Source organism: Amblyomma maculatum, chromosome 3 (assembly GCF_055883805.1).
Source record: "Amblyomma maculatum isolate TAMU_Amacu chromosome 3, ASM5588380v1, whole genome shotgun sequence".
Lineage (NCBI taxonomy): Eukaryota > Metazoa > Arthropoda > Arachnida > Ixodida > Ixodidae > Amblyomma > Amblyomma maculatum.
The window spans coordinates 212,282,217-212,297,648 of record NC_139346.1 but is presented as its reverse complement, the minus strand read 5'-3'; the positions used below and the strand labels follow the sequence as shown (position 1 = coordinate 212,297,648).

The 15,432-nt window shown below is 46.3% G+C and overlaps 1 protein-coding gene across 1 annotated transcript in view; it reads right to left on the bottom strand.

The window, feature by feature from the left end:
- LOC146197635 (lachesin-like) overlaps nt 1-15,432 on the bottom strand; it is a 152,638-nt gene that overhangs the window by 11,559 nt on the left and 125,647 nt on the right. The window contains exons 6-9 of the mRNA XM_084597214.1: nt 11,950-12,237; nt 9,709-9,792; nt 7,773-7,844; nt 5,376-5,453 (exon numbers count right to left, since the gene is read on the bottom strand). Of these exons, the coding sequence (XP_084453340.1) occupies nt 5,376-5,453; nt 7,773-7,844; nt 9,709-9,792; nt 11,950-12,237 (522 nt within the window). The remainder of the gene's footprint in view (nt 1-5,375; nt 5,454-7,772; nt 7,845-9,708; nt 9,793-11,949; nt 12,238-15,432) is intronic.

Genomic DNA, 15,432 nt, shown 5'->3' with positions numbered 1-15,432 from the left:
TCAGCGCTTCCTCGGCCTGTGCGCATATTATCGGCGTTTCATTGCGGACTTTTCTCAGATCGCAGAACCTCTGACGCGCCTTACAAGGAAGGACACCTCCTTTGTGTGGAACTCTGAGCAGCAGATGGCCTTCTCTTTGCTTCGTGAGCGCCTTCAAACATCCCCTGTTCTGGCGCACTTCGATGAAGCGGCTGACACTGAGGTACACACTGACGCCAGTAGTATCGGTCTTGGCGCGGTCCTTGTTCAGCATCAAGACGGGTTTGAGCGAGTAATAGCCTATGCTAGCCGCACTCTCTCTCGTGCCGAAATGAACTATTCCACCTCAGAAAAGGAATGCCTGGCGGTCGTATGGGCTACTATGAAGTTTCGTCCCTATCTTTACGGCCGGCCATTTAAAGTCGTCACCGACCATCATTGTTTGTGCTGGCTGGCAAATCTGCGAGACCCATCTGGACGACTTGCACGCTGCAGAGTTTACGGCTTCAGGAGTTTGACATAACCATTGTTTACAAGTCCGGCCGCAAACACGAAGACGCCGACACGCTGTCACGAGCACCCATTGACACTGGCGATACTACAGCCGATGACGATAGCGGTTTTCTAGGAGCCCTCAGCGCATCTGAGCTCAGGGATCGACAAAGAGCTGATCCAGACATCCTTCCACTCATCGATTATCTGGAAGGGCGTGATAGATTCTGCCTCGACACCTATCTCGGCACCTTGGTTCCTTCTGCATACGGCAAGGCGTCTTGTATAAAAGAAACTCCCAGAGCCAAGACAGAACTTACCTTCTGGTAGTGCCATGCGAGCTCCGTGAGGATATTCTCCTTGCTTGCCATGATGAACCAACGTCTGGTCATTTGGGTTGCTCACGGACTCTTGCTCGAGTGCGCAACATGTATTACTGGCCAGGACTTTCCGCAGCAGTGAAACGCTATGTACGAAGCTGTCGCGAATGCCAGCGCCGTAAAACACCGCCCCAGAAGCCTGCCGGATTTCTCAAGCCCGTTAAAGTACCCCGCATTCCGTTCGACCAAATTGGAATGGATCTCCTTGGCCCTTTCCCTTTGTCGCAGGCCGGAAACAAATCGATAGTAGTCGCTACTGACTACCTGACTCGATACGCTGAGACAAAGGCAATCCCTCATGCCACAGCTTCCGAAGTAGCAGAGTTTTTCATGCAAAACATAGTCTTGCGGCATGGCGCCCCTTCCTACGTCATTACCGACAGAGGGACAGCTTTCACTTCACAGCTGATCGACCGCATATTTGAGCTGAGTTGCACGACCCATCGCAAAACCACAGCGTACCATCCACAAAGCAATGGCCTTACAGAAAGATTGAATAAGACGATTGCGGACATGTTGGCAATGTACGTCGATGTGCAGCACAAGACCTGGGACGAGGTGCTGCCGTACGTTACATTTGCGTATAATACAGCCTTACAAGAGACAACGCGCTTCACACCATTTCGACTTGTTTACGGACGCGAAGTTCAGAGCATGCTCGATTCCATGCTCCCGTGCCCAGATGATGACCAGCTATCCTCAGATGCCATCCGCGCTGAGGAAGCCCGCCAGCTCGCCCGTGTGCACATTGGGCAGCAGCAGACCACTGACGCGCATCGTTACAACCTCCGGCACCGCCAGGTTGACTACAAGCCTGGAGACCAAGTCTGGGTATGGACACCAGTTCGCCGTCCAGGCTTGTCAGAGAAACTCCTTTCCCGCTACTTCGGGCCGTACAAAGTGTTGCGCCGTGTGAGTGACCTCAGTTATGAAGTTATCCCAGACGGTGCCACACAACCAAAACGTCGAAAGCACAGCTCGGACATTGTGCACATTGTGCGACTGAAGCCGTACTACCACCGATAGCGTATGGCCACCCGCTGTGACCACTCTCTTGATTTTCACACCATTTTTACCGGCCCTTCTCATTTTTTCGGAGGGAGGGGGTAATGCCACCTAGCGTTGCCAGGTGGCGCATGACTGAGGTGTGAAAGGAGGACGAAGTGGAAGAGGACGACAAAGTGTCGCTTGCACGTTTGCGTCTGTGCTGCTGTGTTCTTGTGTCTGGGCTACCCCCTGCTATCATTGGTATCCTTAGTCACCGTGTACGTGACAATATATATATATATATAAGATCTGGCCCCTCCTGAGCGACCCACTCACATCTACAGATGTAAGTGAGCCGTTCAAGTGAACCGGCTCACTGTAATGAGTGGAGCCGCTCCGCTCACTAAAGTGATCCGTCTTGCCTATCTCTAGGTTCGTTCTTCCAATGCGTAGAGTGAATACACGTAAATGAGGTCTTTCATACGAAGCCCACAAGGTACCCCTTTTTACACTCGTTGTGGTACGATTCGAGTCTCCAGTGTTCGAGATCTTTCGAACCACACATACACTGCCTTTCTCACATCTCAGAATAGGGAAGAAAGAATTTTAAAATGACTGTCCTTGACATTGACCGCTGGTCAAGGCTTGCCGCCATAACACGACGTTAATGGTGTATCGGCACCCAGCGCTGAAGACAATTTGCAGCAAGTTGTTCATTTGTGACGTATTCTTGGTGCCACATCTGTGTATCCTTGCATATGTTTCCCGTTTTGTGCTTTCTGTGTGCTTCCTTAGATCCTTATTTATTCTCCTTTATACTCTTTCCCCACTCTCCCCCCCCCCCCCCCCCCGCTACCTCCTTCTTCCTCCAGACCCTTCTCACACACGTGCCTGTGTCACTTAGCGCTAGCGTTAAGTCAGTGCCAATGATTTTACGCAAGAACTTTATCTCCAGAGAAAGGGCAGGTAACTTGAAGGAGGGTAAAATCGATTAGAGCAGTGTTGAACGGCTGGATAGGGGTATACACCGCAGCTCCTATATGGGCAAAACACCGTCGGACTGCTTTTGCCGTGGGGCTCAAAAAGCGGTGGGACGAAGGCCGGGTCTATCAAGGAGAAATAAATAAGGGTTTAAGGAAGCACGTAGAAATCATAAAACGAGTAACGTATTCAAGGATGCACAGATATGCCATCAATAAGACGTTTTAGACCCCTTAGCGCCCAAGAAAAACGGCACTAAAATGCGGTCGTCGCCTATAGTATGACCGCGGCCACACGTGCTTAAGTGGCCTTTATTTGAAGTCGGCGGATCGGTGGCCGTTCGACGGACGTGAAGGCACCAAACATTCTGAGGCACTAAGGCTTTTGTTGTCTCATTCTAAAAATCCACCTGGCATCTCCTTTGTTCTTTGCTCGGCCCACAACTCCATCCTACCCCCATGTGGGGGCTAGATGGGAATTCATTGCTCTTCATGGGCCAGCTTAAATAACCCAACTTTGTTTGGCCTATGCATGCCTGCACCTTTATTTTCTGCCTATCACCGTTACGTCGGAGCCACTCATCCTGGCATGGCCAATCATTCCACGTTCAACAAACCGGATTTCGCTCCAGCTGTTAACTCCCGTTCCTCCTCTCCTGGTGAGAATCAGAACAGATAAGCTCTTCTCGGTAGCACTACCGATCCTGAAAAAGATCCCCTTCTGACTCACATCATTTATCACTGGTTAGAGGGAACCCACCTCGAAGTGGATACCCTCGACCATAGTGTTTATTCTCAAGCCTGATAAGCCATATGCTCTCCGAAATTCAAGCACCATCTCTGTTACGTACTTCTAATGCAAAAAAAAGGAGATGAAGCGGGGGATCCTTAAACGCTCTCAGGATCGTCCCGACGGCGTCAATTTCTTTCCACAGTCCCTCATTGGCATTCGCTACAAAGTATTCATCCCCTATGACATCTTCCTGATTCATCAACAAATTTTTCGGAACCATTTCGATCTGCTGACTGCAATTGTTCTGAAGCTTTTGGCATGTCAACCATGATCACATACTTAGTTCTGCTCAAGAAACCCATTGCGGATAAAAAATGTGCACCTACCTTTGCATCTTTCTCCAGTGCCGAGCAGCTAAGTTCAGACTACACGATACCATCTCTACCACCATATGGCTCACGCTGGGCTCACTGTGGGGTGCTGTGTTGTTTCCCATACTCTTCAACCTCGGCATGGCTCGCTTGGACACGCATCTCGATGCTATATCAGGTTTAGGTTGCACCGTCTATGCTGACATCGTCCTCTAGTGCATTCATGGCAGCCCTGGGAGGTGGACGACACTCTACGCCGCGACTGAATTCATCGCCTCCATCTCCTCTAATATTGAGGAAGTGGCGGAAACGCTTGAACTCCTTTTACTCTCAGAAACTCGCTATTAGCGCTTTAAACACGAACACATGCACACTACATTACACACTGCGCTGAATAATCACACCACTCCATGGGTATCCTCTTGTAATGAGCTCGGAATCCATTTATACACAAAACTTGTTATTTCCAAGGTAAAACAAGTTGTACAAAAGGCGCCATCAGGTGACTGACTTGGACCGGGTAATGAAACTCCATGCTGGCCACAGTACGCCCCGAGCTATACTTGTATCCCATACACTGGCTTTGAATGAGATTTCCTACTCAGTTTTTTATATTTCCCTGAACAACACACCTGCATACTTTTGTCTGCCCTCAGCACTCTCTATAAAGTCTCCCTCGAACTATCCTCGTCGGCACAGCTAACCATGGACTCTATATGGCTCGACTGTTTTCCTGCCCCTCCTTTCACTCTACGATGCCTACTGCTAACGACAGGTCACCCGCCTGTTTGGCAACAGCTAGAAACCATGGATACTGAGGCAGAACAGAATTTTACCCATTTGCCTATCCCTCGAAACATTCTATTCCAGCCATCCCTCGAAACATTCAGCTTGGACTTCACGACGGTCGTCGTATTGCACTCACTCACTCACTCACTCACTCACTCACTCACTCACTCACTCACTCACTCACTCACTCACTCACTCACTCACTCACACATCACTCACTCACTCACTCACTCACTCACTCACTCACTCACTCACTCACTCACTCACTCACTCACTCACTCACTCACTCACTCACTCACTCACTCACTCACTCACTCACTCACTCACTCACTCACTCACTCACTCACTCGCTCGCTCGCTCCTGTGTTTCAAGCTGTTGCTCAGAATGTAGTACATTTAACCTTTGGCTTTAGAGAAGCAATGAAAATCTGGGAAGTCAAATGTTCTGTCGCCAGGCAAACCGCCTCACGCAGCAACCCATCCTGCGTTCACAGCAAGAAGGAAGATGAACACTTGACCTTTTTTTTTTAATAAACTCTAAAACAAACGATGTCGACACCCAGCGTCCTGTGTAGCGTCCCCGCACTGACGACGTAGCGCACGGTTGTCCGGCCGTCTCGCGCAATGAGAGCGCACGAAGTTCTTCACCGGTTTCAGTTCGCACAAAGGAGCACCATTGGAACGAATGCGGCCACAATCGTCGCACTGGCACCAGCGCAGATCGAAACTCCGAGGCTCGCGTCTGCAACAGGAAACGCATGTGAACACACACAGCGGCCATAAATCCTCTCCAGTGAGCAACACCTTCCTTCTGAAAAAAAAAAAAAGTACTTCAATATATGAAATTGTCTGCCGCGAAAGGTAAGTAGCGTGCGCGCGGCCCCAATTCGAGAGGGAAGACCTGTACAACGAAAGGTTAAATGGTCCCGTAAGGGGCTTATACAGTAACTCTAGGAAAGTCTAGTGTGACTGACTCAAGAAAAAGAAGGCGTGCCACGCCCCTAAGCGATCGCCGCGTACGAAGATAGTGAAAGCGGCGCCGAAAGTTAGGGTGAGACATCGGTTTATCCAAAGCGACGCGACTGGGAGGCACTTTGTAGAAGCCATAAAAGCATGAAAACTCATTAGCGAGCCATAGAATGAGCCTAAAAAAGAATAATCAGCTCAGTTCATAAGCAATGGAATGATAAACAAGGAAGTAGCTCATATGGAAGAGCGTCTAATTGAAAAGCACCAAATGACAAAGCATCATATTAAAAGCGCATTACAGTCGTGCAGTTCATCGTATCAGGCCATCTTAGCAATTGTGCTTTTCTTATAAAATGCGGGTGCTAAATACGCTTGTTTTAAAAGCTATACATCAAGCTGTATAGCCAGTTTCAATTAGACTATATATGCGTCACGCAGTCTCTTGCTTTCGTTGGCCGAAAATGAACTCGGCTTGTTACGAGGAGTAGCTGGAAGCAGGAAGACGACTAATGCAGTTTACAGAACGGTACGTTCTACACTAAACTGTGAAGGGCTTTTTCGTACTACGTAATAATATATAATCATATCTTCAGTATACATTTTAATGCTTAAAAGCGTCAAAGCGGTTAAAAAGTTATTTATATGGAGGCTGATATGGTCCGGGTCACGAAGAGTCGGACACGACTGAATGACTGAACTGAACTGAACTGAACTGATTTTTCTCGGTATGGACTGCTATCTCGGAATGTACTGCTAGTATCCGCATGCCCTAAGTTTCCATCAAACAACATATTGGGTGCCTCAGCCAGAGGTAATGATGATTTTTAAAAAGAAGAAGCATCCGTTAGGCGACTAAAACCAATTGAATGATATTGATAGTTGCGAGGGGCGTCTCTTCGGCACTTTCCTGTTCGCTAATTAGTCGAGTTTCATGCATCATTACAAAACAATTGATTATTTTTTTTCAATATTGTCGCAGGAAATACACTATGAATGCGGTAGCTGTAGATGGTTCCACAAAGTCCAGCTTACTTGGATATCACTCTTTCCTGGGAGGCAACTGCACGTGGAAGCTACTATTATAATTTAGACAGGAATAGTCTAATCTATCAATCCATACCAAATAAGTATTTTAAAGTTCGTCCTCCACTGGCAACGAAGAATCAAGACTGCCATAGAAAAATAACAGTGGAGTTTGCTCTTGAAAATAATTAACAGAAATCAACAATGGTCCCGACGGGTGGATCTGTCGATGTATATACAGGTTGTCTTAGGGTACGCGAAAAATTTCGTTCATAGACAACTTCCTGTTCAAATTGCGCTTGCTCCGAAAATAAAGGTATGCGTGGAAAAGATTTATCTGAAATATTTGCGCTCAAGGTACTATGCACATATTTTTTTTCTTCTTTCCAGCCTTAAACGTAAGCGCGCAAAAAACAATGCCTACTACGTGGCAGCAGCGCTGCATCAGCGTCCTAGTACATGCCCTGAATAATCTCCTTTTCTCCTTAGCTCTACTCGCGATGGGGGCGAATCAGTTGAAACGCACTGACATATATTTCACGTGCTATTTTAAATATTTGAAAATCATTCTACCTGATGAATACCTTCATGCAGATAATTCCACCAGCTGTTTCTCAAGTTAGTCTAAAGCTTCTGAATTGACACTTTATTCCTTAAGGCAATATTTACGAAGCTATTTACGAAGCTATTTACGTGCTTGTGAACATGTTGCACAAGCACAACGACATTGGTCATGTCAATGTACGAATTCTACGTTTCTGAAACTGTACAGGTGCCTTGTTTGCTGAAGAGGCCAACGTTAGGTGGTTTTACATTAAGTGTGTAGTAAGTGATGTAATGACCATAAGTAGATTGCTGGCAGACAGCTGATTGGGTTTTACTTACTATAATCACCTTGCAGAGAACGCGAGAAATTCTGCGGACTAGACCGCGCTACTGTTTTGACAACTTTTGGTTGGTTTCGCTCCTCGACATCGGTCTTTTCTAGAAATTTGACTCCGGACTCTTAGACACCTCGCGTATGCATGTGGGTGCTAATGACGGCAAGAATATCTACCAGTAATCTTACCTTGCCGTGGTATACCGTCTTGAGATTCCTCGTCTTCGGAAAAGCCGTCTTCGGATGAAAAATATTTCCCATCTGAAATATATGTACACATTATACACAGTATTCACTAACATTGCCTGAAATTCTCAAGAATGCGCCGTGTTTAAAACATGTCTTGATCCCATATGTATCTTTTAGTGAAGGATGACCCCGAAAGTTGTTTTGCTTTATACCTGATCATAGAACAATAAAGAATAAGTCTTTGAATAAGTCCATGAATAAGCCCATTAAGCTAAACAACCTGGGAAGCACATCGAAATGGAATAACACGTTGGAAATTACTATTCTTTGCGAATCTACTCAGACATGCTTTATAAGGCGTTGCAGACTTGAACTCGGATTTCTGTAGTCTTAGGTAGAGAACAAGGAGGGGGGGGGGGAGGGGGGATGAATTTAAAGTACAATAAGCATTTCTGCCAGCTGAATGAACATTAAAAGCGACTGCTTTATATTCTCTTTTGTCTTGTAGGCTGAGAAAGAAAACGAATAGAATGTCACACCGAATCCGGTTATTTGAGAAACGCGGTGACAGGTCAGTACCTTTGGAGCGAAGTTACACATATCAAAGTCTCTTTTTCCTGTTTTAGTGTGGATCTCATCATTAGGGTTGAAGAGTATGCCTAGAGAAAGGTGTGCGGGATGAACATCGAAGGGGAGAAGGCGAATGTACCACGAAGAGAAGGTGAAAAATGATCTGCGGGAAAAGCAGTCTGTGTATGCAGTTCAGAGCAGGGCTCAAGAGCTCGGGTGAAAAACAAGCAGCGACCCCATATCGACAAGTGTTATAAGCTGAATGAAAAAAATTGTCGACGATTACGTTACTTCATAATGCAAAATTTGAACGCAGCTCATCAGCTGTTTCACCTTTCCGATAGATCGAGGCAAAGATTTCAAGCAGGGCACGTATGTACAATTACAGACAACTTTTTTTTTTAATTTTTCACACGTATTACTTCAAGAAACACTCCACTAACAGTTCTTGACTGCCATGAAAGAAGCTTTGCGGTCGGAGAAATGAAGAGAGCAATTAAGTTATCGGGAGGTTGCGGAGGCAGCGTGTGGGCCCATAGGAACGTTGCGCGACGTACAGATAGCAGCGACTGACTGATGCCGCTGACGCCGCTAGAGAGTGAAGAGAACGTGACTCTGCGTGTTTCGGCTTGGGATGCACGCACCGTGATCCGCTTATAGCGAGCCGGCGTTTCGGCAACCGGAGAGCACCCTCGCCGCCACACAGGAAGAGAGAGAGAGGGGGGGGGGGAGGGTATAAGCAGCGGCGAACGGGGCCACGTGTTACAAAAGGAACACTGGGCCACGTGAACAGCCACGAAGCTCCGTGTAGCAAATGAGTGTTTATACAGGAGAGACGCGAAGCAACTGAAAAGAATAGGAGTGAACAAAGCTGATCGCTTTTTGTGGCCGACGAGTGGCGATGGCGCTTAACAGAGCTAAAGCACACTGCTTAATGGCACGAGTTTACAGTTTAATGTACCGCTAAATGGCGGACCAAGCGGTAATCAAGACACGTTCAAGGCTGCTTTGAGGTCGAATGGCTTCAAAAACGCACACGCAGTGTGGCATGACCCGAGCAGACCGCCTGCTGGTGACCTTTCTGATCATACGCGAATCCGCCTGACCGTAAACAGCAGGCGTGTTAGACGAAATGCAAATTCATGGACGCGCAGAATAGCTATGAAGTGCGTTGGCAGCAATGGATGGCTGCAAGAAATATTTCAGGTCCACATACACTTGTGTTGTGATTCAGGTGCATGTTAGGTGAAATTAAGCAAGGACAGTGTGTGTGTGTGTGTGTGTGTGTGTAGGGGGGGGGGGGGAGGTAGGGAGTCAGGACGGCCGTGCGATCGTGCGTGGCGCGTTAAAATGAGAAGTGGCTCACCGTGGTAGGAACTGCGGCCATACGGGTGCCTGTCAGCTTGGTGTGAATCCAAGCTTTGTTGCTGCCGGGAATGCGGGGACAGCTCTGCGTAAAGAGTGAGAGAAAGAGTTCATAAAGAAGTCCTTAGCTAAGCATCGTGTAGAGCGCTGATGGAGCGTTGTAGTGCGGCATTCACATGTGTGGAGTTCATTTCGTGACGAGGTCTAAGAAGGAGTGGTACGCTACACTAGGGCTGTTTCGATTTCGGCCTTGGTCGCCGAAGTTCAGCGAAGGTGAATGGCGAACTGCTCGTGTACTGAGATTTTCACACGCGTTCGGGGTTTAGGGTAATCGAAGAACGATTCCTCAGAATGAAAACTCAGAATTGCAATGTGCCCCATACAGATCTAAAACGCAGTACTGTACTGACTCATTGTAGTGGATCCTCGATTGTGATGCATAAAAATTAAAAAATATAATGAAGTGTTCTGCGCAGGGAGATCCAGGCGAGTGATATTCCCCTCCGTAGCGCTTATTTATTTTCGAAAGTAATGAACCAACTATCACCACGCGAGGATTTACTCGAAGATAACGTACTGAATTTCGTCTTCAGTTGCAGCTTGCACTTCCTTTCATTGTGAGTAATTAATGGCATGGCATTTTTCAGTCAAAGTTCTGTTACTTCCTTTAGCACTCAGTTCTCAAATTGAAAGCTATGGATGTCGTACTACCTGATTTCGTGCAGGCGGTACCAATTAATTTTACCTAGCTAATTAGGCAGCTGCGATAAAAAATTGCAGTCTTCTTACAAAGCGCTCCTACTACCTTTACTTGGTTCGGCTAGTTCACGCTGTTTCATATTTGTTGTTTATTCCCCTGTCTTACTTAGTGCTAAACACAGGAAATCAGCACAAACGCTTCGCGTTTTAAATGCAGCCATCCCGTGTGCTGTGGCGCTGAGTACGGAAATTCACCCAGTGAATTTCCTATTTTAAGTAGAACCTATTGGCTAATAGAAATAGTTGTTGTTTGAAGTTTATTCTTAGTTTCCTTACACAGAAACTAAAGGACCCCGAACAAAAGGTGCGTACTTGCACCTGACCAGGTTCAGAGCCCCATACAATTTGTAGACAGGGGAAACGGCGCGGTACAGATGAAATTGTTTTCTCTACTCAATGACACAAATTAATAATGGAAAAATACAATAGTAACAGGCACTCGAAAAGCTAAACAATTTTTGACATCGATGACAGTTTTAATTAAAGCACTTAGTTCCACATCTCGATCAGTGTACGTTTAAATACACCAAGTCATGCATGCTCAATAACGGCAACAAGATCCTTATTTTTCCTCAAAAGCATGGGTATTGGGGATCGCAGGCTTTGCCCACTGTAATTTGTTCTCAACTTTGGTAGTCTTTATTGCTTTTTCCTGAGGTCAAAATGTGCGAAGGAATCACTTTATGGATAAACTTTTGCTGCGCGGAGGGAGAGTCAGCCATGATAACAATCGTGTTTAAGCATAATCTCTCTGGGCTAAGTCGCTATGCCAAAAATTCAAGATTAAAATATAATAAAATATAATATAAATATAAAATTCAAGAATAAAATATTCGCCGCTAATTGTCAACACATACCGCTTGTTTCTGAATTGCGGAGAACGCTCGGCATGACTTTGTGGTGGTGCTTTGACGGGTCTTTGCTTTACGGTAGTGGCACGGGACCTTTATAGTTCAACATCATGATTACATTGACTGCAGCCACTGCCTGACAAACGCGCTTCCCATATTTATCCTGTTAATCCGGTCCTCTGCATCGATATGAATAGACTAATTCGTACCTGGTCTTCATCTGCATGTTACTCGGCTACATAGCTCTGTTTCCCGGAGCACCGGCCTCCAACAGACATAGTGAAGTTTCAATTGCGGCTAAAGCTGTAGCGTGAAACAACAACAACACAAAATGTTCCAGGAAAAGCTAGGGCTTTTTAAATTTTTCCGAAAGAGAGAGAAAAAAAGAATATTTATTGTCCAGCAAGCGGCATGAACATGATAAATCAAAAATTAACACTTCATCACTTGCTTTCCGACTTTTTTCAGCTGTCAGCCATTTTAATTACGCACTGACATACAATTGTTCTACAGAGTGAGTCTCACCACTTCCCATTGTCTGCGGAACTGCATTCAGAAGGGGAATGCATGATTCGAAACGGCAACAAATAGCAGCTGTAACAAGGTGACAGATGGGGTAAGGACCAACACACCGTAGAGCTTGACGGAGCCCTCGGTGGAACCGAGCAGATTTTCTGAAAGGCAGCGGTAGGTGCCGAAGTCTCGCTCGCGCAGCTGCCTGACGGTCAGCTGCATGTGGGCCTTGTATCCGCCCTTGCGCACGCTCAGCGTGTATTTGTCGTTGTCCAGGAAGATCTTGTGGCTGTCCTTGGCCCAGTAGTTGACGGCCGGAGGATAGGCCTCGCTGTGGCAGTCCAGCGTCACGTTGGCCCGCTGCGGCGCACCCACGAGCTGGAGCGGGATCCAGATGACCGGAGGAACTGCGATGTTCCCATCCACGTGATCTTTCATGCGTAGTTCCCGTTAAATAACTAACTGCTGACCTGTTGTGCGGCAACAGTGCGTATGGCATACGAGCATTTATGACGGCATATATTTCCTGTCAGATGTTGGCAGGATATTGAGCGCAGCAGTCTCGAGGCTCTGTGGTGCTCTCCTGTGTTCCATAGCAAGCACCGAAAGTCGCTAGATGCTTAGCGGAGCTTTTCCTCTTTAATGCTTTGTACGGTAACCACTGTCAAAGAAGTTTATAGTCACAAAACCGCTAGCCTCTTCAGTGAACTTTTGAATGACAAAAGCAATCGTTGGGCAAGTTGGTGTTTTCGATTATCCATAACTACAGCGTGAACGACAGGACAGAGATGAACGAGGGACACCACTGTATGGCGCGTGGTGTCCTTCATCTCTGTCCTGTCCTTTGCGCTGTAGTTATGGATTTTGAATGACACTGCACGCCACATTTTGACCAAGCCACTATTGCTTGGTTTAAAGATGCCTTGCGGAATATACCGGGCGTCCAAGCTAATTTTAGCCAAAAATAAAACATTTGAGATAGGCCAGAGAAACCACTTGTATACATCTGCCCGTCATCTGGTGCACCACAGGCAATTTTTTATTTTGCCATTAACTTAATAGTAATTAAGATACTTTTTCTAATTTACTAAGCATTGCTTTTAGACAATACATGTTATTTGCAAAGTTGGAGAGCACCTTCTGAAACCCCATTCCATTTATTTCCGGTAAAGAAAGCCTTACCTGTATTTTCCAAGCTCTAAAGAATGCTCGCGATACAAAAAAAAAATACAAAAAAATAACACGTAACTAACGCATTCGTGCGCCACGATTATGGTGCTCTCAATCGGGGTCTGAGAAGACAAAATTAGCTGTAGCCCTGTGGCCGTGACTCCACAGCCCAGTCCTATGTTGTGTGGTCTCGTCTTCGTTTTCACGCTGTTTTTATTAACTTCTAACTCCTAGCGGTAGGCTGATACGTTGGCGATGGTTGCAGCCAGAGCGGTGAGTTCGCTGCGACATGCACAGTCACGTGCGCCGACTGCCTTAAGCGGACGGAGAAATCACCGCCCGCAGATATATCGGCCTGCCATTTACACGGGTTGTGGGGTCAAGGCCGCAGCATATTTCGTTCACTGAAACCCAGGTTGGGAGCAGCACAATCGTGGCGCACGAATGCGCCAGTCACGTGATATTTCTGTATTTCGCGTATTTTCTTTAAAGCTTGGAAAACAATGCACGTGAGGTTTCCTTTGTTGGAAATATATGTAATAGAGGTTTCAGAAGGTGCTCTCCAGCTTTACACATCACATTTCTTTTATGAAGGCAATAGTCAGCAGATTAGAAAAATTATTGTAATTAATAATTAGTCAATTGCCAATAAGAAAATTCCCTGTGGTGCGCCAGATGGCTGGCAGCTGTATACGAGTGGTTTCTCTGCCCTACCTCAAAAGTATCATTTTTAACCCTTGTCTAAAATTACCTTGCACACCTTGTATTTTCCTCCATATGTACAGGTAGTTTTTATTCACTTGTTACCACTCTTAATTGCAGTTTGTCACAAAATCTACTCCCAGGCTACCTCAGCTGATCCCTCGATTTCTTCGGGAGAAATACTGTTTTGCAATGGCAAGAATGTCCACCCAGAAAGCAGCTGTGGCCCTCCGTTTATATTTTCTGCATCGCTCATTTTTGGCACCAGATGGTATTGTACAAGAGAGCATTTTACTAGTCCTGACAAATAATACATGAAGGGCAGAAAACATCAATACTGAGACGCTATAACGTATAATTCTCTCACTTCCCAGCCAGACTGGCGCGCATCCTAATCAAACCTCGAGAACATGGCCAATAACGGCACATCCTAGACTAATATGGTCCTTATGTCCGGGCACATTTAGTTGATGTCCTTACTGGCCAGCGGGTAACCGCCAGGGCTTTTAATTGGGACATATAGCTACGTTGTCGCCTGTTATCCTAACTTACAGATTGCATTCATTCCTGTAAAAGGCATGTGGATATTGTAATGGTGCAAAACAGCAAAATTATGGTGTACTACGCTGTGCAATGAACTCAGAGACCAACCACTGGAGTCAAACAGATCTCCCACAAAACTGGCTCTCAACACTGGCGCTCAACACTGGCGCTAATGCTGTGCAATGCGAGCATAATATGGCATCATTGAAGACACAACTCTAGCAACAACAAAGAGTTGCACCGTTCGGACTCGCAAAACCTTTACCATGCTATGACACACGACGCCGCCAAAGACTGCGCACCCGTTCCCTTAATACCTGTTCTCATAATGCAACGCGTTTATTCGGTCGCCAGTGCACGATCAAGATAGTATTCCATTTCATACCTACAGCTTGTAAAGTTTCCATAGCGACGCCACCTGTTGGCATGGGCAACGCTACACCCCCACCCCTTTCCCCCTTCCCTCCCTACAACAAAGAAAGAACGCATAACCATCGAGAGAAAGTAAAAACTTCAAAGCCAATCGAACGCAACAGAAGCAGAACCTGAAGATCTGACTACGTCGGAAAAACAGGTATCTTTCGTTGGTACAGCGTAAAATTATCCTTAATTTGCAATGCCTAGCCTAATCTTACTATAGTTTCGCGCTGCGTTTTATCAAGGCCTCGAAAAGGGTGCGCAAAACATAGCGGATCGATGCGCTTTTGCGCGCGCTCTGTTTTCACGAGATCCACAGCTTTGTCAACGAGAAACGAATTCCGCTGAACATACCCGCACATCATATTTCATAAATCTGTGGTCGATGCAGGTATCTTTCGTTGGTACAGCGTAAAATTATCCTTAATTTGCAATGACTAGCCTAATCTTACTATAGTTTCGCGCTGCGTTTTATCAAGGCCTCGAAAAGAGTGCGCAAAACATAGCGGATCGATGCGCTTTTGCGCGCGCTCTGTTTTCACGAGATCCACAGCTTTGTCAACGAGAAACGAATTCCGCTGAACATACCTGCACATCATATTTCATAAATCTGTGGTCGATGCAGGCCTGGACACTCTTTATTCGTATGCGTGCCGCGCCTTTGTCAAACGTAACCGAGCAGTGGTGTTTGTTTCTGAACTTTCTAGTGCAGTTGAGACACCCCTACAAATTATTCATACATGGGCGGGTATTCGAAATTCAGAATACAA